Source organism: Mixophyes fleayi, chromosome 1 (assembly GCF_038048845.1).
Source record: "Mixophyes fleayi isolate aMixFle1 chromosome 1, aMixFle1.hap1, whole genome shotgun sequence".
Taxonomy (NCBI): Eukaryota; Metazoa; Chordata; class Amphibia; order Anura; family Limnodynastidae; genus Mixophyes; species Mixophyes fleayi.
This window is the reverse complement of record NC_134402.1, coordinates 32,068,178-32,083,461: the sequence shown is the minus strand read 5'-3', so window position 1 is coordinate 32,083,461 and position 15,284 is coordinate 32,068,178. Positions and strand designations below refer to the sequence as shown.

Here is a 15,284-nt window from a genome sequence, read left to right as displayed (position 1 = left end):
CACATTGAATAAATAGACCTATTTCCTCCCTACCAGTCCTGACATTAAAATAATGGTACTCACATGTAATAAATACACCTATTTCTCCCAATATTAAATAATTAGTACTCCCATTTAATAATTAAATATATTTCCGCCCAATTTGCCCCAATATTAAATAATTGGTATTCACAATTAACAAATAGGGCTCCAGCCTAGTATTAATTAAATAATGCCATCACGCCACCTTAAATTAATAATCATTACTGTGAACCCACTATTAAATATTCCTCACCATGAAATACATGGCCCCCACCAATAAATTAATATTTCACACCCACTATTAAATGATTACATCCCACCCTCACCATTAATTAATACCCAGCCTCCACCTTTATGACAATAAGCCATCACTTACCTTCTTCCACTTGGATCTGTACACTTCAGAGGCAGACTCTTCCGTCTGTCTCTCCTGTTTTGTGTACTATGACATGCTGTCCGCCCCGTGAAAGAGGGAGGTGGGACACATACTTGCACGATATTTATGATTTGTGAAATATCCTCATTATTGGTAATTTTTTAGTGTGTTTGGGATCTTCATCACTGGCTCTCTCAGCCTGAAGCTTGCCACACATGAAGTAATCAGCAATCTAATAATTTCCCTTTGAACAATATGATTGTTTGACACATAAGCCGTCAGCTTGGAGAGACACATTATGAGCAATTTCAGAGTGATCTGTAATTTCAGCAATGAGACCAGGGCCGGTGCAACGCTTTTTGGGGCCCTAGTAAAATGATCAACCTACCACCCCTCCCCCCAATACCCTCACCTGTGCCACCTGCTCTCCGAGCGCTCAGTGCCTGATGTGCCCCTTCTCCCATGAGCACCATGCACTTCGTGGGGAGTGCTTAACCCAGAGAATTTTCTTCTTTTTGGATGGCAGGACGGCCCCCAAAAGCCTGATAGGCTTTAAACTGCTCTATTTTCCAGAATCACAAATAATCCTCCATATTGTAATGACTGTCACGAACACCCACCCTGTCTCAGATACGGCAATCTGCAACAGCTGGCTGTGACTGGAGTTACCTTGGTTACTTACCAATGAATATACCTTTCTGCCACCACAAAGGATTTACTATGGAGTCCTTATGTTCACCAAAACCGCTTATTAAAATTACACACTTAAATCACATACACATGTAGTATGAGCCTCACTTGGCTTTATAAATTCACAAAGAATCACGGAGAATATGCTAAATGTATTTAATCCAAAAAAAGTTTCCAAGGCCAGTGGCTGAGATGATCTGTGGATAGATGTGCTGGGAACGTCAGACAACAGGTAGCAATAATCTGCAGAACGTTACCACAGGCAGTAGCGGATCCGGGGGGGGCGATCGGGGCAATTGCTGCCGGTGGCTGCACACTATGTGCAGGTCCGTTTGGCAGTGACAGTGTGCTGCCCGGCTGCTCTGATTGTGTTTAAAACACAATCATAGCAGCCGGGCAGCACACTGACACTGCCGAGCGGACCTGCACATAGTGTGCAGCCGCCGGCAGCCTTAGATGTCAAAAAGGGGGCGGGGCCTAAATTGCCCCCCTAAATCGCCATGGGGAAAGCAATTTTATAGATCCGCCCCTGACCACAGGATACTGAAGTAAAAACAGTGTCTGAGATGATCTGCGGATAGATGTGCTGGGAACTGCAGACAACAGGTAGCAATAATATGCACAGCATTATCACAGGATACTGAAGTAAAAACAGTGGCTGAGATGATCTCCGGATAAATGTGTTGGGAACTGCAGACAACAGGTAGCAATAATCTGCAGAGCGTTACCACAGGATACTGGAGTAGACACAGTGGCTGAGATGATCTGCGGATAGATGTGCTGGGAACTGTAGACAACGGGTAGCAATAATCTGCAGAGCGTTACCACAGGATACTGGAGTACACACAGTGGCTGAGACAATCTGCGGGTAGATGTGCTGGAAACTCAGAGAACAAGAGCCAAGGACAGGAACAGCAACACAGGCAAATGCAACAGATGATCTGGCAAAGGTTGCTTGGGACAGGCAGGCTTAAATAGGCCAGAAGCAGGTGTTTAAGCTTTCAGCAATAACAAGGCAGGTAAGAGCAGTCTAAGTACCACAGTGGCCCCTTTGGTGGACAGTGATACTACAGGCAGGATATGTCACTGTCTCTCCTGCCCATTCACCACTTCTGGCCCTTTTCGCGAGAGTCCATCTGAGTTTCCATGTTCTGCGCCCTTCTGATGTTGAATGGTGAAGTTGCAGAATCAAACTCCACCTTAACAGCTTTCCATTATCCCCAGAAACTCTATTCAGGCAGCTTAAAGGATTATGGTCTGTAATGATGGTGATATCTTGTCCATACAGGTAGGGTTGTAGCTTTTGAAGTGCCCATACGATGGCTAGGCATTCTAGTTCAATGGTAGCATAAGCCACCTCTCGGGGAGGTAGTTTCCTACTTAGAAAAATTATAGGGTGCTCCTCCCCCTGCGCTGCCACCTGGCTAAAGACAGCTCCTAGTCCATAATTAGACACGTCGGTCTGCAGTATAAACCTCCATTTGAAATCTGGGGCCTGTATCACAGGATGACTGGACCAGAGCAGATTTGAGTGTTATATAGGCATTTTCACAATTCTCTGTCCAATTAACCACATGTGGTAATTTATTTTTTGTTAAGTCAGTCAGAGGTTTGGCTAGGGTGTTATAATGGGGTAGGAACTTTCAGTAATACCCAGCCGTACCTAAAAAAGACATGACCTGCTTTTTCGTTGTAAGGGTCGGCCACACAGTGATAGTCTCTACCTTGCCTGGCTCTGGTACCTCCATCTTCATTGTGGCCCAAGTACTGCACCTCATGCATGCCAAGCTGGCACGTTTCTGGTTTGATAGTCAGGCCTGCTCCAGTGATTCAGATGGATCCGGTGCTCCTCCCAGGTATTACTGAACACCGCAATGTCATTCAGGTAGGCAACTGCATGTTCCTCCTGGTCCTAGAATGTCATTGACCAGGCGCTGGAAGGATGCAAGGGCATTTTTCATTCCAAGGGGCATGACCGAAAACTCAAACAACCCAAATGGGGTGATAAATGCAGACCACTCACAGGCCTCAGGTGACAATGTAGCGTGCCTGGGCAAGCTTATCTATTTATCTATCCTGGGCACAGGATAAGCATCAAACAGACATGTGGTGTCGTTCAACCTCCTATAGTCTACACAGAACCAGGGGGTGTGGTAGGGTTTAATGACGCTTTAAATGCCGACATAGTTTATAACTGCAAAACAATAGCGATTGCCATAACACAAACAACCTGAAAATATGTACTTACCATATAACAGACATGCAGTGGATCCAGGGGCAGGCTGGGCTGGGGGGCAGGGGGGCATGTTACCCTGGGCTGGTTCACTGGGCCTCGTGCATTTATTTTTCCTTTAAAATGTTCCTAACAGGCTGCTGAAATGAGCCTTGCCCCCAGGCTAAAATTTGCCAGCTGTCCCCTCAGTGGATCCGACATCTTCAATCGCCGTCCAATGACGTCACTAAGAATGAACCAAGTAAAAACGCTGCATTTAAAGCTGCAATGGCTGTCCCCACCGTCTGTATAATGTAATCCAGTTGGTGGGGCCAGCCATTGCCGCTTTAAAAGCGCCGTTTTTACTGTGTCCATTCTTAGTGACGTCATTTGTAACTGTACATATTTTTTTCAGTCGTATTTTTCATTTGGAGGCAATTGAAGATATCCGATCCAGTGCATGTGTGTTATATGGTGAGTACATATTTTCAGGTTGTCTTTGTTAAGGGAATAGCTATTGTTTTGTGGTTATAAAGTGTGTCAGCATTTAAAGTACCGTTAATGAGTACCACCAGATCCGGGTGCCCCTACATTTCTTTTGGACCAGTACCTCTGGGGCACCCAAGCACTGTAAGACTTTTGAATTACTCCTAGCTGCAACATCTCAGCAATTTCCATTTTTATGGCTTCCAACACTGCTAGGGAAGTAGGATGTGCTGGTTGTCTGAGGGGGTTCTGATTGCCTGTGTTTACATGTTGTGTGACCACGTGTGTTTTCCCAGGTCTCCCTGTGAAATGGGATTGGTAGGGCCTTAGTGTGTCAGCTACTAATTCCACCAAGGGGTCAGATTCTTGATCACTCTCAGGCAAGCTACACACAGCTAATTTATAAGCTTCCCTATCATGATAACCTTTGAGCATGTTGATGTGATATACCTTCTGCCTCTTTCGCCCCTCATCTTTTGCCACTACATAATTGATATCATTAATGCGCTGTACTAAGGTGTAGGGTCCTTCCCAGACAGCCTGCAACTTGTTCTGCTGCATAGGGACCAGAACCAGGACATTTTGCCCCACCTCAAATATGCGTTCTCTTGCATTGTGGTCATACCACAGCTACTGTTTCGCCTGCACAGCTTTCAGGTTGCTCTGTGCCATCCCCATTAAGGACTGCATTTTTTCCCTGATCTGCACTACATGATGTACCACTAATGTTTCTGGGGTGATCAGTTTCCATTCCCACTCTTCCCTAGTCAAATCTAAGGGGGTGCGCACCTCGCGCCCGTACCAGAGTTCAGAGGGTGAGAAGCCAGTGGATTCCTGCGGTACCTCACAATATGCAAAGAGGAGAACCTCTCCCAGTCTCCTCCCTGCGACTCCACAAAAGTCCTAAGCATTTGTTTTAGGATGCTATTAAGGCTTTCGCGCAGCCTGTTGGCCGGCTGGTGATACAGGGAGGTAATTAAATGATTTGCCTGCATTTCTTTTACAAAGGCTCTGCATGAGGTTAGACATGAATTGATTACCTTGATAAGTTAACACATCACCAGACTTCCCAACAACCTGGCACGCAGGGCATGAGTGACAGTACTTGGTTATGCCAGCCAGCATTCCTGGCCAGTAGAAATTGTATATCAAATGATCTTTGTTCTGGCAACATGGAAATGTCCTGCTAGGGGAATCTCATGGGCCTCTTTTAGCAACCCTTCCCTATAGGTCTGTGGTACAACTAGTTGCCTGTCAGCAATTACATCTGGATGCTTACTCGTGACATTTTTCTCTCTGTTCAAAAGGCCATTTTCCCAAAAAATGCTATCTTGTTCACCTTCAAGATAGGCCTTTCTGACCCTCCCCCTCACTGTTGAGATCAGTGTGTTGTTCTGCTTTGGAAGTGTCACTTCTGAGCGGGTCATTATTGCATACAGCAGAAGATTGCCTGTCCTCACTTAGTCCACTGTTTAAGTCTGCAGCTTCTAGAGGGAGAGAGGGGGGTGAAGGGGGATTAGTTCCTAGTGAGCTTCCCTCCACACTAGCAGGGGTTACTACACAGCTTCTCTGTGCTGCTCTCCAGCTTACTACTGCTAAGACATTGGATACATTTTCACACTTTGAGTCACCTTCAGAACTGGGCACATGTAAATCGACCTGACTGCCTAAAACATTAGCAGACATGGTATCACAATCGCACACATTTTGCCCTGATCAAATTCACAACCCAGTGGATATAAAGCATTAGACTCTCCAGCAAGAGTATTACCTTTAGACACATTGCCACATAATCCCTCCCCCAGGGGAGGGCTGGCAAACTTTAGCCCGGGGGGCAAGACTCGACTCAGCAGCCTATTTTAAAGGAAAAAATATGCAGGTGGCCCGGTGACCCAGCCCAAAGTGCCTCCCTGTACCTGTAAATCTGTGTGAGTATTCTTAGCAGCACATGAAATTTCATTAGATATTTTTGCACTCATGTTGTGTTGGTTGACAGTGCCCATCTGAGAATGAATAGGGTTAGTTTGCACCAGTGCATCAGAAATTACATCACTTTCATTTATATAGGCAACATGCATCCTTCCCAGATCAGTCCCCAACAGTACTGTGGCAGGCAGATTGTCTAGTGCCCCAACATCTCGTATTGCTCTGCCAGATGCCCAATCTAGTTACACTCTGGCTAGGGGTACTGTGGAGACTGTGAAGTGTAGACCCCCCTCTCCTCGCACAGCATTAGTTTTCCCTGGAATAACGTTTTCTTGGACCCTTAGGGCTGGGTGTACAAGAGTCAGGTCTGCGACAGAGTCTAACAAACCAAGTGCGACTTGGTGTCCTACCTTAACCGCTTGCAGATTGTCTCTGGGGCGTTTTTGGGGTCCACCCACACACAGGAGGGCTGGCACTGGCTTCTCTGACGGACCCCTCACAGGAGAAGGTGTGCTTTCTTCTTTTTGGGGCAATTGATGCTGTTGTGCCCCACTTCATCACACAGAAAACACCTGCAGCCAGTTGACAAAACATGTTTTCCCCCCGCCCCCCCAAAAGGTGCTGCAACAGCTGGTTTGGTTGACAGGGAACTCATTGGTGATACTCCAGATTGCCTCTCTTTCCTCGCAGTTTGCCCTGGCGCTCCCCAACTCTTCTTCGTCACAGGAGCCCTGGTGATGGTGTACTTGTCAGCCAGGCTTGCAGCATCTTGCGATGTCTTAGGGTCATGATCCCCAACCCATTGTTTCACCCCAGCTAGGCACAGTGCGAGGAATTGCTCCTGGAGAATGAGATACTTTAGTTTATCATAGTCCAGTACTTGCAATCCCTCAATCCATTGATGCATCATGATTGATAATTGTGCTAACAGTCCGGTATAGGTATCAGAGGGACTTTGCCTTGAGTCTCGGAACTTAAGCCGGTAAGCCTCATGACACTTAACTTCTGATCAGCCTCCACAAGCGTTTATATCAGTTGCTCTTGGTTTCTCCTGTGGTCAACAATTCCTCTGTTGCACACTTATAGTCAGTAGCCATTCTGGACCTCACACTTTCACCAAATTAAAATAGAAATGACAACAAGAAGGGGGGAACAGAAACTATTTGCACAGTATGTCCTTTAAAAGTTTTTAAGTAGTAAGACTTGGTGTGAGAGGAGTACACTTTGGGAACGATAGCACACTTCAACCTAGATACTGTAGGTTTCTTCTTTAGAAATTCACACGTTTACTAGGTAAAGCAGATGATTTAAACCTTTCTCACATAGTTCTCACCCCCACCTTTTGAGGTTAGCTCTCTCAACCAAGGCAGTTTGATTACCAGAATGACACAGGGCTTTCAAAGTGAGTTATCTATCCCTGAGATTTACTGAGATTTATGTCTGGTATCTCAGAGGGCATGATTCTCACCTCTGCTTTGCTTGAGTGGCTGGACTGTATACACAAATCTGGAGCTGTCACACGGCGCTCATTCAGCTTCCACAACCAAAGACCGACACGCTCACCTGTTCCCCATTGAAGCATACTTCTGCTGCTGGTGTCCTGGTTTTGGTTCTGCTCATGCGCAGACCCTAAGCCTTTGTGTCCTCTGCATGTTTTCCATTGGTTATCAGCTCTGGCTCCAAACTTGAAAAGGCACTTCCTCTTTCTCCTCAGTGCCTGTTGATCAAGTTACCTGCCTGATTAGACTTAGTCTTGTCTTCTGTACGTTTACTGTGGATCCTCAGCGCCTCCTTGTCCTCGTTACCCGGCTGGCTGGATCGTTCACGCTGCACCTGTCTCCGCTGTGCTGCTGTACTACGGGCTATACCGCTCAAGCTGCACCTGCCTCTGTTACCTCGCTGGCTGGACTGTTCAGGCTGCACCTGTCTCCACTGTGCTACTGTACTACAGGCTATACTGCTCAAGCTGCACTTGCCTCTGTTACATCGCTGGCTGGACTGTTCACGCTGTACAGTCATCAAAACACACTTTACATTACAAGGATACATACAATAAATTCAATGTATGACATTGTCATACATGAAAATTCAAGAAAAACTAACAATCAGTGATTAGACATAATACATAATCATGACAATGACAAATACTGAAAACATGACCATTTTGAGGGTACTTGAGGAGGGTAGATGAGTAACTCTACATTATAATTAACAACTGCAATAGAATTTTGGTGGGAACCTGTTGCCCACTGATGACTTAAACATGTATGTATATATTTATTTTGTGCCATTGTTTGCTCGAAGCTTACCAAGAGACAATACAGGGAAATATAGCAAATAGAATAAGATAATACAGGGAAATATAACAAATAAAATGAGATAGTAGAAGAAGAGGTCCCTGCTTCAGATGCTTACACTCTTAAAATATGAGAGGTCAATAATAACTTGTGTGTATTGTAAAGTTGATGGGAGGGCCTCTGTATATTTATATGGAATTGGTGATGCTGTTTTACAGTTTATTGGTTTTGGTGCTGATGCAGTGTGAGTACTATGCTAGTCTGTGTAGTGTATCTTGCATGAAAGTGCACTGCACTTGCCCAGAAAACAAGAAACGCTTGTGATTGGCTATTTGCGAATGCTCCTCTGATGCTGATAAGATCTTTCTTAGTGCACATGCATATATTATATTATTTTGAAAGCTGGTTTAAGCATTTTTAGCTTCATGTATGTGAGATAGGGAGCTGATTCTCATGTATTAGAGAAGGTTTTGAAGTTTTATTGATGCCTAATAGCAAATATTATAGCAAATATTTATTTTGCAAATGAAACAAATGGTTATAAACATGGTCGTAAGTATATGTGATATATGCCTGGTGTAAACTGTGCTCATATGTTACTGGTGCAGACCTCCATGTAACTTGCAGCTTTGCTTACTTCCACAATTGTGTTTTTTTAGTGAATACAATTTGCGTCTGTGGTTTAGGGCACAATTGCGTCCAACTCTGCATCAGCCCCTTTATTTTTGCATGTTGTAAATATAAAAACTGTTTATAAAAACTGTTGAATCTTGTGTCTTAACATAGAAGGTGTTCTATATTTCATTACAGTTGTGAGTTTTAATGAAATGGACATGAGAGTCATATATAATGTAGAATGATTAGTTAGTGTGTTGTAACTAACACTAAAATCTCTTCATTCTACTTAGAAGATTGACATTTAGTTCCTTATTTTTTATTGATGATTATGAGGCAGAAGGAATATATTCTAAATTGTACAATGTCTGATCCTTGAATTTCATTTAAATATATTGTCTCTCAACAAGAAATCTTGTATTTGCATGAGGGAAAGATACGATGTATGCAAGTGTGCTTTGCCCACTTTCAGCAAGGTAGGCCCAGATTATTTCAGTCAGCTTCTCCCATTAGACAATGTAAACTTTTCACCATTTGCAATTGTTGCTATCTTGATGCGCTAATTAATGCATCTCCAATATAACAAGGGTACATCGTGCAAAATGTCTCAAAATAGCATTTGAGCTGTGGGCTTGCACTTATGCAGCTTTGTGAATCGCCATTTTGCAATTCTTAACAGTTATACTTTACCCTAACATACTTCTGATACTTCTGATATGTATTTGCTTTAATGTTACTTTAATATTGTTTTGTTTTTCTTTTGTACATGATACTTTGTTCTCCTTTGCACAGGAAAAATGTAGAATATAATAAAATAACCCAAACTGATCGAGAGCAAGCTAAACGTGTAGTCTACTCAGTCATCTATGGAGTAGGTATGGAATTCTTTAACTTTATTTAGGTTGTTTGTATAACTGAAAATAAAACTGTATCTAGAATTCTTTGGTGCTGTCATATGACAAAACACTTTTGGCCTGATCTAGAGTTGGATGTATGTCCAGCTGCAGCCCGTAATTATCTAGGGCCGTAATAAACTGCATCCGTATTTAGAGTTCTAAGGAACTTGCACTTGCAACCCCTTATATCTAGAGAGGTGGATCAGGAGTGGGCAAGTGCAAGTTGAGTACAGTATTGGAGTACACACGTAAAGCTAAGCCAGGTTGTGCGGGTCACACCATAACATGGAAATCCTTGATGTAGGGTAACCCTGTCATAATGTGAAACCAGCCACACCCCGGTCAGCAATGGACTGGAATCACCCCAGAAATCAAGCTAGGTAATATATATATATAAAAGATAATAGATATAAGTAAAAAATAGATTAATTACTATTGTGGAACGATATCCCAACAAGTCCTGGAAGCCATTGCCTACTTAACCTAAGGAATTCAGTCTTGTGCTGGAGCTGGTTTCACATTATAACAAAACGAATTTGCCAATATCAGCGTTGCCAGGTGCTATGGAACGCATTTGGGGAAGTAGAAGGCAGCTGTCAGGGGTCAAAATTGTGTATGTTTCAGATGTCAAATCAACACATTTTATCCATTGAAGGAATTTGTCAAGGATACAACTGGCATTAAAATAAGGCTATTTAAGCTCTAGCCTGTGTGAGGTTTCATCAATAACTTTATTGACCAACTGGTTTAAAAACAATGTATTAAATAACAGTGCAGAATCTGTTCTGCTGCTAATAAGAAGATCAATCAGCAGACTGAGGCCTATACAAAAAAATGAAAAAGATAATAGATAAAAACTTATAAATATAATAATAATAAAAAAAGGGCAAAAACAATAAAAATTAAATAGGTGCAAAAGGAGATTTAAAGGCGAGAAAGGAACCTTGGTCAAAATCTAATTTGAGACACATAGGGTGTTAATGTTTTTAATTCAAATATCCATTTTGTTTCTATTCTTGAGATATGTGACATATACGGGTATATTTACGAAACTCGATTTCTCATAACAAATTTTACAAAGAACCACTTAATATATAGAGGGTAAGCTGCAATATAGGATTACCCCATCTCAATATTATGCAATACAATATTGTGCTTCTTTCTATTTTAATATAGATACTGTAGCCATCATGAAGCTGATGCTGATGATGATTTTCGTGTCTTTACTCAAGTCGGAAATATATATTGTGGCCTACTCTTTATCTGGCCAATAGTATTATTAAAATGAATACCTATCTTGTTTTTTATCTATACTTTTTATTCATTTAGTTGTTACATACCCTCCAGTACCAGAGCATCTATTTTGTGTGAATTGTTGTCTAAAACTGTATTGCATATTCAAGATTTGGCATCACCAGTATTTTATGAAGAAGCAACACTTTTTCTGCCCCATTTTAATCCAAGATAATATATTCATTATTATGCAGCGATACCACAGATTTTCTATCGCTACTTATCACACCAGTAGAAAATCTATTCTGTCCACTATTTAGCAATAAAATAGCACAAAAGCAGCTAACTGATTATCAGCTGCCTGGAGATACTGTATGGTAACGGTAAGCATAGTCTTAACTTTTTTTTACCAGCCAGTTATTAAGTATATATATATATATATATATATATATATATATATATATATACTATTTATTGTTCAGACTTGGTGAAAAATGCTTTACTTAAACAAATAATATTCGCTAGAATTGGTGGGGCTCTACAATTATACCTATTCCTTTCTTCATCATGTATTCACTTATTATGGCCTAGTGCTTCTCTTAATAATAGTCTTTAAAGATGTGCGGTGGTGCAACTTGTGCCTATTCTCAGTACCAAAAGCTACCACCACTTCGCCGCTGTTTCTCTGACAGTAGTTTGGTTTCCATAACCAAAACAATGTTTTTTTTTTTGTTGCATGTTAGTTTGCATATTACTATGTAATTTAATTTTTATTACATATGTTAAAGGAAAAGAACGTCTTTCAGAATGCCTGGGCATAACACAAGCTGAAGCTAATGCGTTTATGGAACGTTTTCTTCAAAGATACAAAGTGTCCAATTTTACACATAAAGTTATAGAACAGTGCCACAATAAAGGTAAACTTGTCATAACAACAATTCTATTTAAGCATCATCAATATTGAGAGTTCATTCTAAGATGAGAAACCAAAGTACTATTGTATTATAAAGTTCCAAGTGATGTACATATTTTAACTTGAGCTGAGACAATATATTTTAATATTTATACTCTTAGTCGGCGGTTCCCAAACTGTGCGCCGCGGCTCCCAGGGGTGCCGCGGCGCTGTCACTGGGGTGCCGCGGGCCAGCCTTAAAAACAAACAAGCAAACAACAGAAACACTTGCAAATCCGCGCGGCCCCGGGACCCAGCATCCTCCTCTCTCACGCAGCCTGTCATATCAGTGACAGCTGCGTGAGAGAGGAGGATGCTGGGTCCCTGAGCCACGCGGATTGGTAAGTGTTTCTGTTTTTTTTTTTTTATGGCTGGCGCGCGGCAGATGGGGCAAAGTGAGAGAGGGACAGAGGAGAGTGACAGAGGAGAGTGACAGCAGGGGGACAGAGGAGAGTGACAGAGGAGAGTGACAGGAGGGGGACAGAGGAGAGTGACAGAGGAGAGTGACAGTGGGGGACAGAGGAGAGTGACAGAGGAGAGTGACAGGAGGGGGACAGAGGAGAGTGACAGAGGAGAGTGACAGCATGACAGGAGGGGGACAGAGGAGAGTGACAGAGAAGAGTGACAGCATTACAGGAGGGGGACAGAGGAGAGTGACACGAGGAGGACAGAGGAGAGTGAAAGAGGAGAGTGACAGCGTGACAGGAGAGTGACAGAGGAGAGTGACAGGAGGGGGACAGAGGAGAGTGACAGCGTGACAGGAGGGGGACAGAGGAGAGTGACAGGAAAGGGACAGAGGAGAGTGACAGAGGAGAGTGACAGGAGGGGGACAGTGGAGAGTGACAGAGGAGAGTGACAGCGTGACAGGAGGGGGACAGAGGAGAGTGACAGCGTGACAGGAGGGGGACAGAGGAGAGTGACAGCGTGACAGGAGGGGGACAGAGGAGAGTGACAGCGTGACAGGAGGGGGACAGAGGAGAGTGACAGGAGAGTGACAGAGGAGAGTGACAGCGTGACAGGAGGGGGATAGAGGAGAGTGACAGTGTGACAGGAGGGGGACAGAGGAGAGTGACAGCATGACAGGAGGGGGACAAAGGAGAGTGACAGCGTGACAGGAGGGGGACAGAGGAGAGTGACAGCGTGACAGAAGGGGGACAGAGGAGAGTGACAGGAGGGGGACAGAGGAGAGTAACAGCGTGACAGGAGGGGGACAGAGGAGAGTAACAGCGTGACAGGAGGGGGACAGAGGAGAGTGACAGCGTGACAGGAGGGGGTCAGAGGAGAGTGACAGCGTGACAGGAGAGTGACAGGAGGGGGACAGAGGAGAGTGACAGGAGGGGGAAAGAGTAGAGTGACAGCAGGGGGACAGAGGAGAGTGACAGGAGGGGGACAGAGGAGAGTGACAGGAGGGGGACAGAGGAGAGTGACAGCGTGACAGGAGGGGGACAGAGGAGAGTGACAGGAGGGGGACAGAGGAGAGTGACAGCGTGACAGGAGGGGGATAGAGGAGAGTGACAGTGTGACAGGAGGGGGACAGAGGAGAGTGACAGCATGACAGGAGGGGGACAAAAGAGAGTGACAGCGTGACAGGAGGGGGACAGAGGAGAGTGACAGCATGACAGAAGGGGGACAGAGGAGAGTGACAGGAGGGGGACAGAGGAGAGTAACAGCGTGACAGGAGGGGGACAGAGGAGAGTAACAGCGTGACAGGAGGGGGACAGAGGAGAGTGACAGCGTGACAGGAGGGGGTCAGAGGAGAGTGACAGCGTGACAGGAGAGTGACAGGAGGGGGACAGAGGAGAGTGACAGGAGGGGGAAAGAGTAGAGTGACAGCAGGGGGACAGAGGAGAGTGACAGGAGGGGGACAGAGGAGAGTGACAGGAGGGGGACAGAGGAGAGTGACAGCGTGACAGGAGGGGGACAGAGGAGAGTGACAGGAGGGGGACAGAGGAGAGTGACAGCGTGACAGGAGGGGGACAAAGGAGAGTGACAGCATGACAGGAGGGGGACAGAGGAGAGTGACAGCATGAAAAGAGGGGGACAGAGGAGAGTGACAGGAGGGGGACAGAGGAGAGTGACAGCGTGACAGGAGGGGGACAGAGGAGAGTGACAGGAGGGGGACAGGAGAGTGACAGCAGGGGGACAGAGGATAGTGACAGGAGGGGGACAGAGAAGAGTGACAGCGTGACAGGAGGGGGACAGAGGAGAGTGACAGGAGGGGGACAGAGGAAAGTGACAGGAGGGGGACATAAGAGAGTGACAGCGTGACAGTAGGGGGACAGAGGAGAGTGACAGGAGGGGGACAGAGGAGAGTGACAGGAGTGGGACAGAGAAGAGTGACAGGAGGGGGACAGGTGAGTGACAGGAGGGGGACAGAGGAGAGTGACAGCGTGACAGGAAGGGGACAGAGGAGAGTGACAGGAGGGGGACAGAGGAGAGTGACAGGAGGGGGAAAGAGTAGAGTGACAGCAGGGGGACAGAGGAGAGTGACAGGAGGGGGACAGAGGAGAGTGACAGGAGGGGGACAGAGGAGAGTGACAGCGTGACAGGAGGGGGACAGAGGAGAGTGACAGGAGGGGGACAGAGGAGAGTGACAGCGTGACAGGAGGGGGACAGATGAGAGTGACAGGAGGGGGACAGAGGAGAGTGACAGCGTGACAGGAGGGGGACAGAGGAGAGTGACAACGGAGAGTGACAGGAGGGGGACAGAGGAGAGTGACAGCGTGACAGGAGGGGGACAGAGGAGAGTGACAGGAGGGGGACAGGAGAGTGACAGGAGGGGGACAGATGAGAGTGACAGGAGGGGGACAGAGAAGAGTGACAGCGTGACAGGAGGGGGACAGAGGAGAGTGACAGGAGGGGGACATAAGAGAGTGACAGCGTGACAGGAGGGGGACAGAGGAGAGTGACAGGAGGGGGACAGAGGAGAGTGACAGGAGTGGGACAGAGAAGAGTTACAGGAGGGGGACAGGCGAGTGACAGGAGGGGGACAGAGGAGAGTGACAGCGTGACAGGAGGGGGACAGAGGAGAGTGACAGGAGGGGGAAAGAGTAGAGTGACAGCAGGGGGACAGAGGAGAGTGACAGCGTAACAGGAGGGGGACAGAGGAGAGTGACAGGAGGGGGACAGAGGAGAGTGACAGCAGGGGGACAGAGGAGAGTGACAGCGTGAGAGGAGGGGGACAGAGGAGAGTGAAAGTGTGACAGGAGGGGGACAGAGGAGAGGGACAGCGTGACAGGAGGGGGACAGAGGAGAGTGACAGCGTGACAGGAGGGGGACAGAGGAGAGTGACAGGTGGGACACAGGAGAGAGTGACAGGAGGGGGAAAGAGTAGAGTGACAGCAGGGGGACAGAGGAGAGTGACAGGAGGGGGACAGAGGAGAGTGACAGGAGGGGGACAGAGGAGAGTGACAGCGTGACAGGAGGGGGACAGAGGAGAGTGACAGGAGGGGGACAGAGGAGAGTGACAGCGTGACAGGAGGGGGACAGAGGAGAGTGACAGGAGGGGGACAGAGGAGAGTGACAGCGTGACAGGAGGGGGACAGAGGAGAGTGACAACGGAGAGTGACAGGAGGGGGAC

At 46.0% G+C, this 15,284-nt stretch overlaps 1 protein-coding gene across 10 annotated transcripts in view; it reads left to right on the top strand.

Moving 5' to 3' along the window:
• The window catches only part of POLN (DNA polymerase nu), a 190,228-nt gene that overhangs the window by 137,936 nt on the left and 37,008 nt on the right, over positions 1 to 15,284 (top strand). For 9 of the 10 annotated variants that reach the window (XM_075194212.1, XM_075194210.1, XM_075194206.1 and 6 more), the window contains 2 exons: positions 9,416 to 9,498; positions 11,541 to 11,669. In XM_075194212.1, the coding sequence (XP_075050313.1) occupies positions 9,416 to 9,498; positions 11,541 to 11,669 (212 nt within the window). Of the gene's footprint in view, positions 1 to 9,415; positions 9,499 to 11,540; positions 11,670 to 15,284 lie in introns of those variants that run through there. The other variant, XM_075194213.1, reaches the window with a different exon arrangement.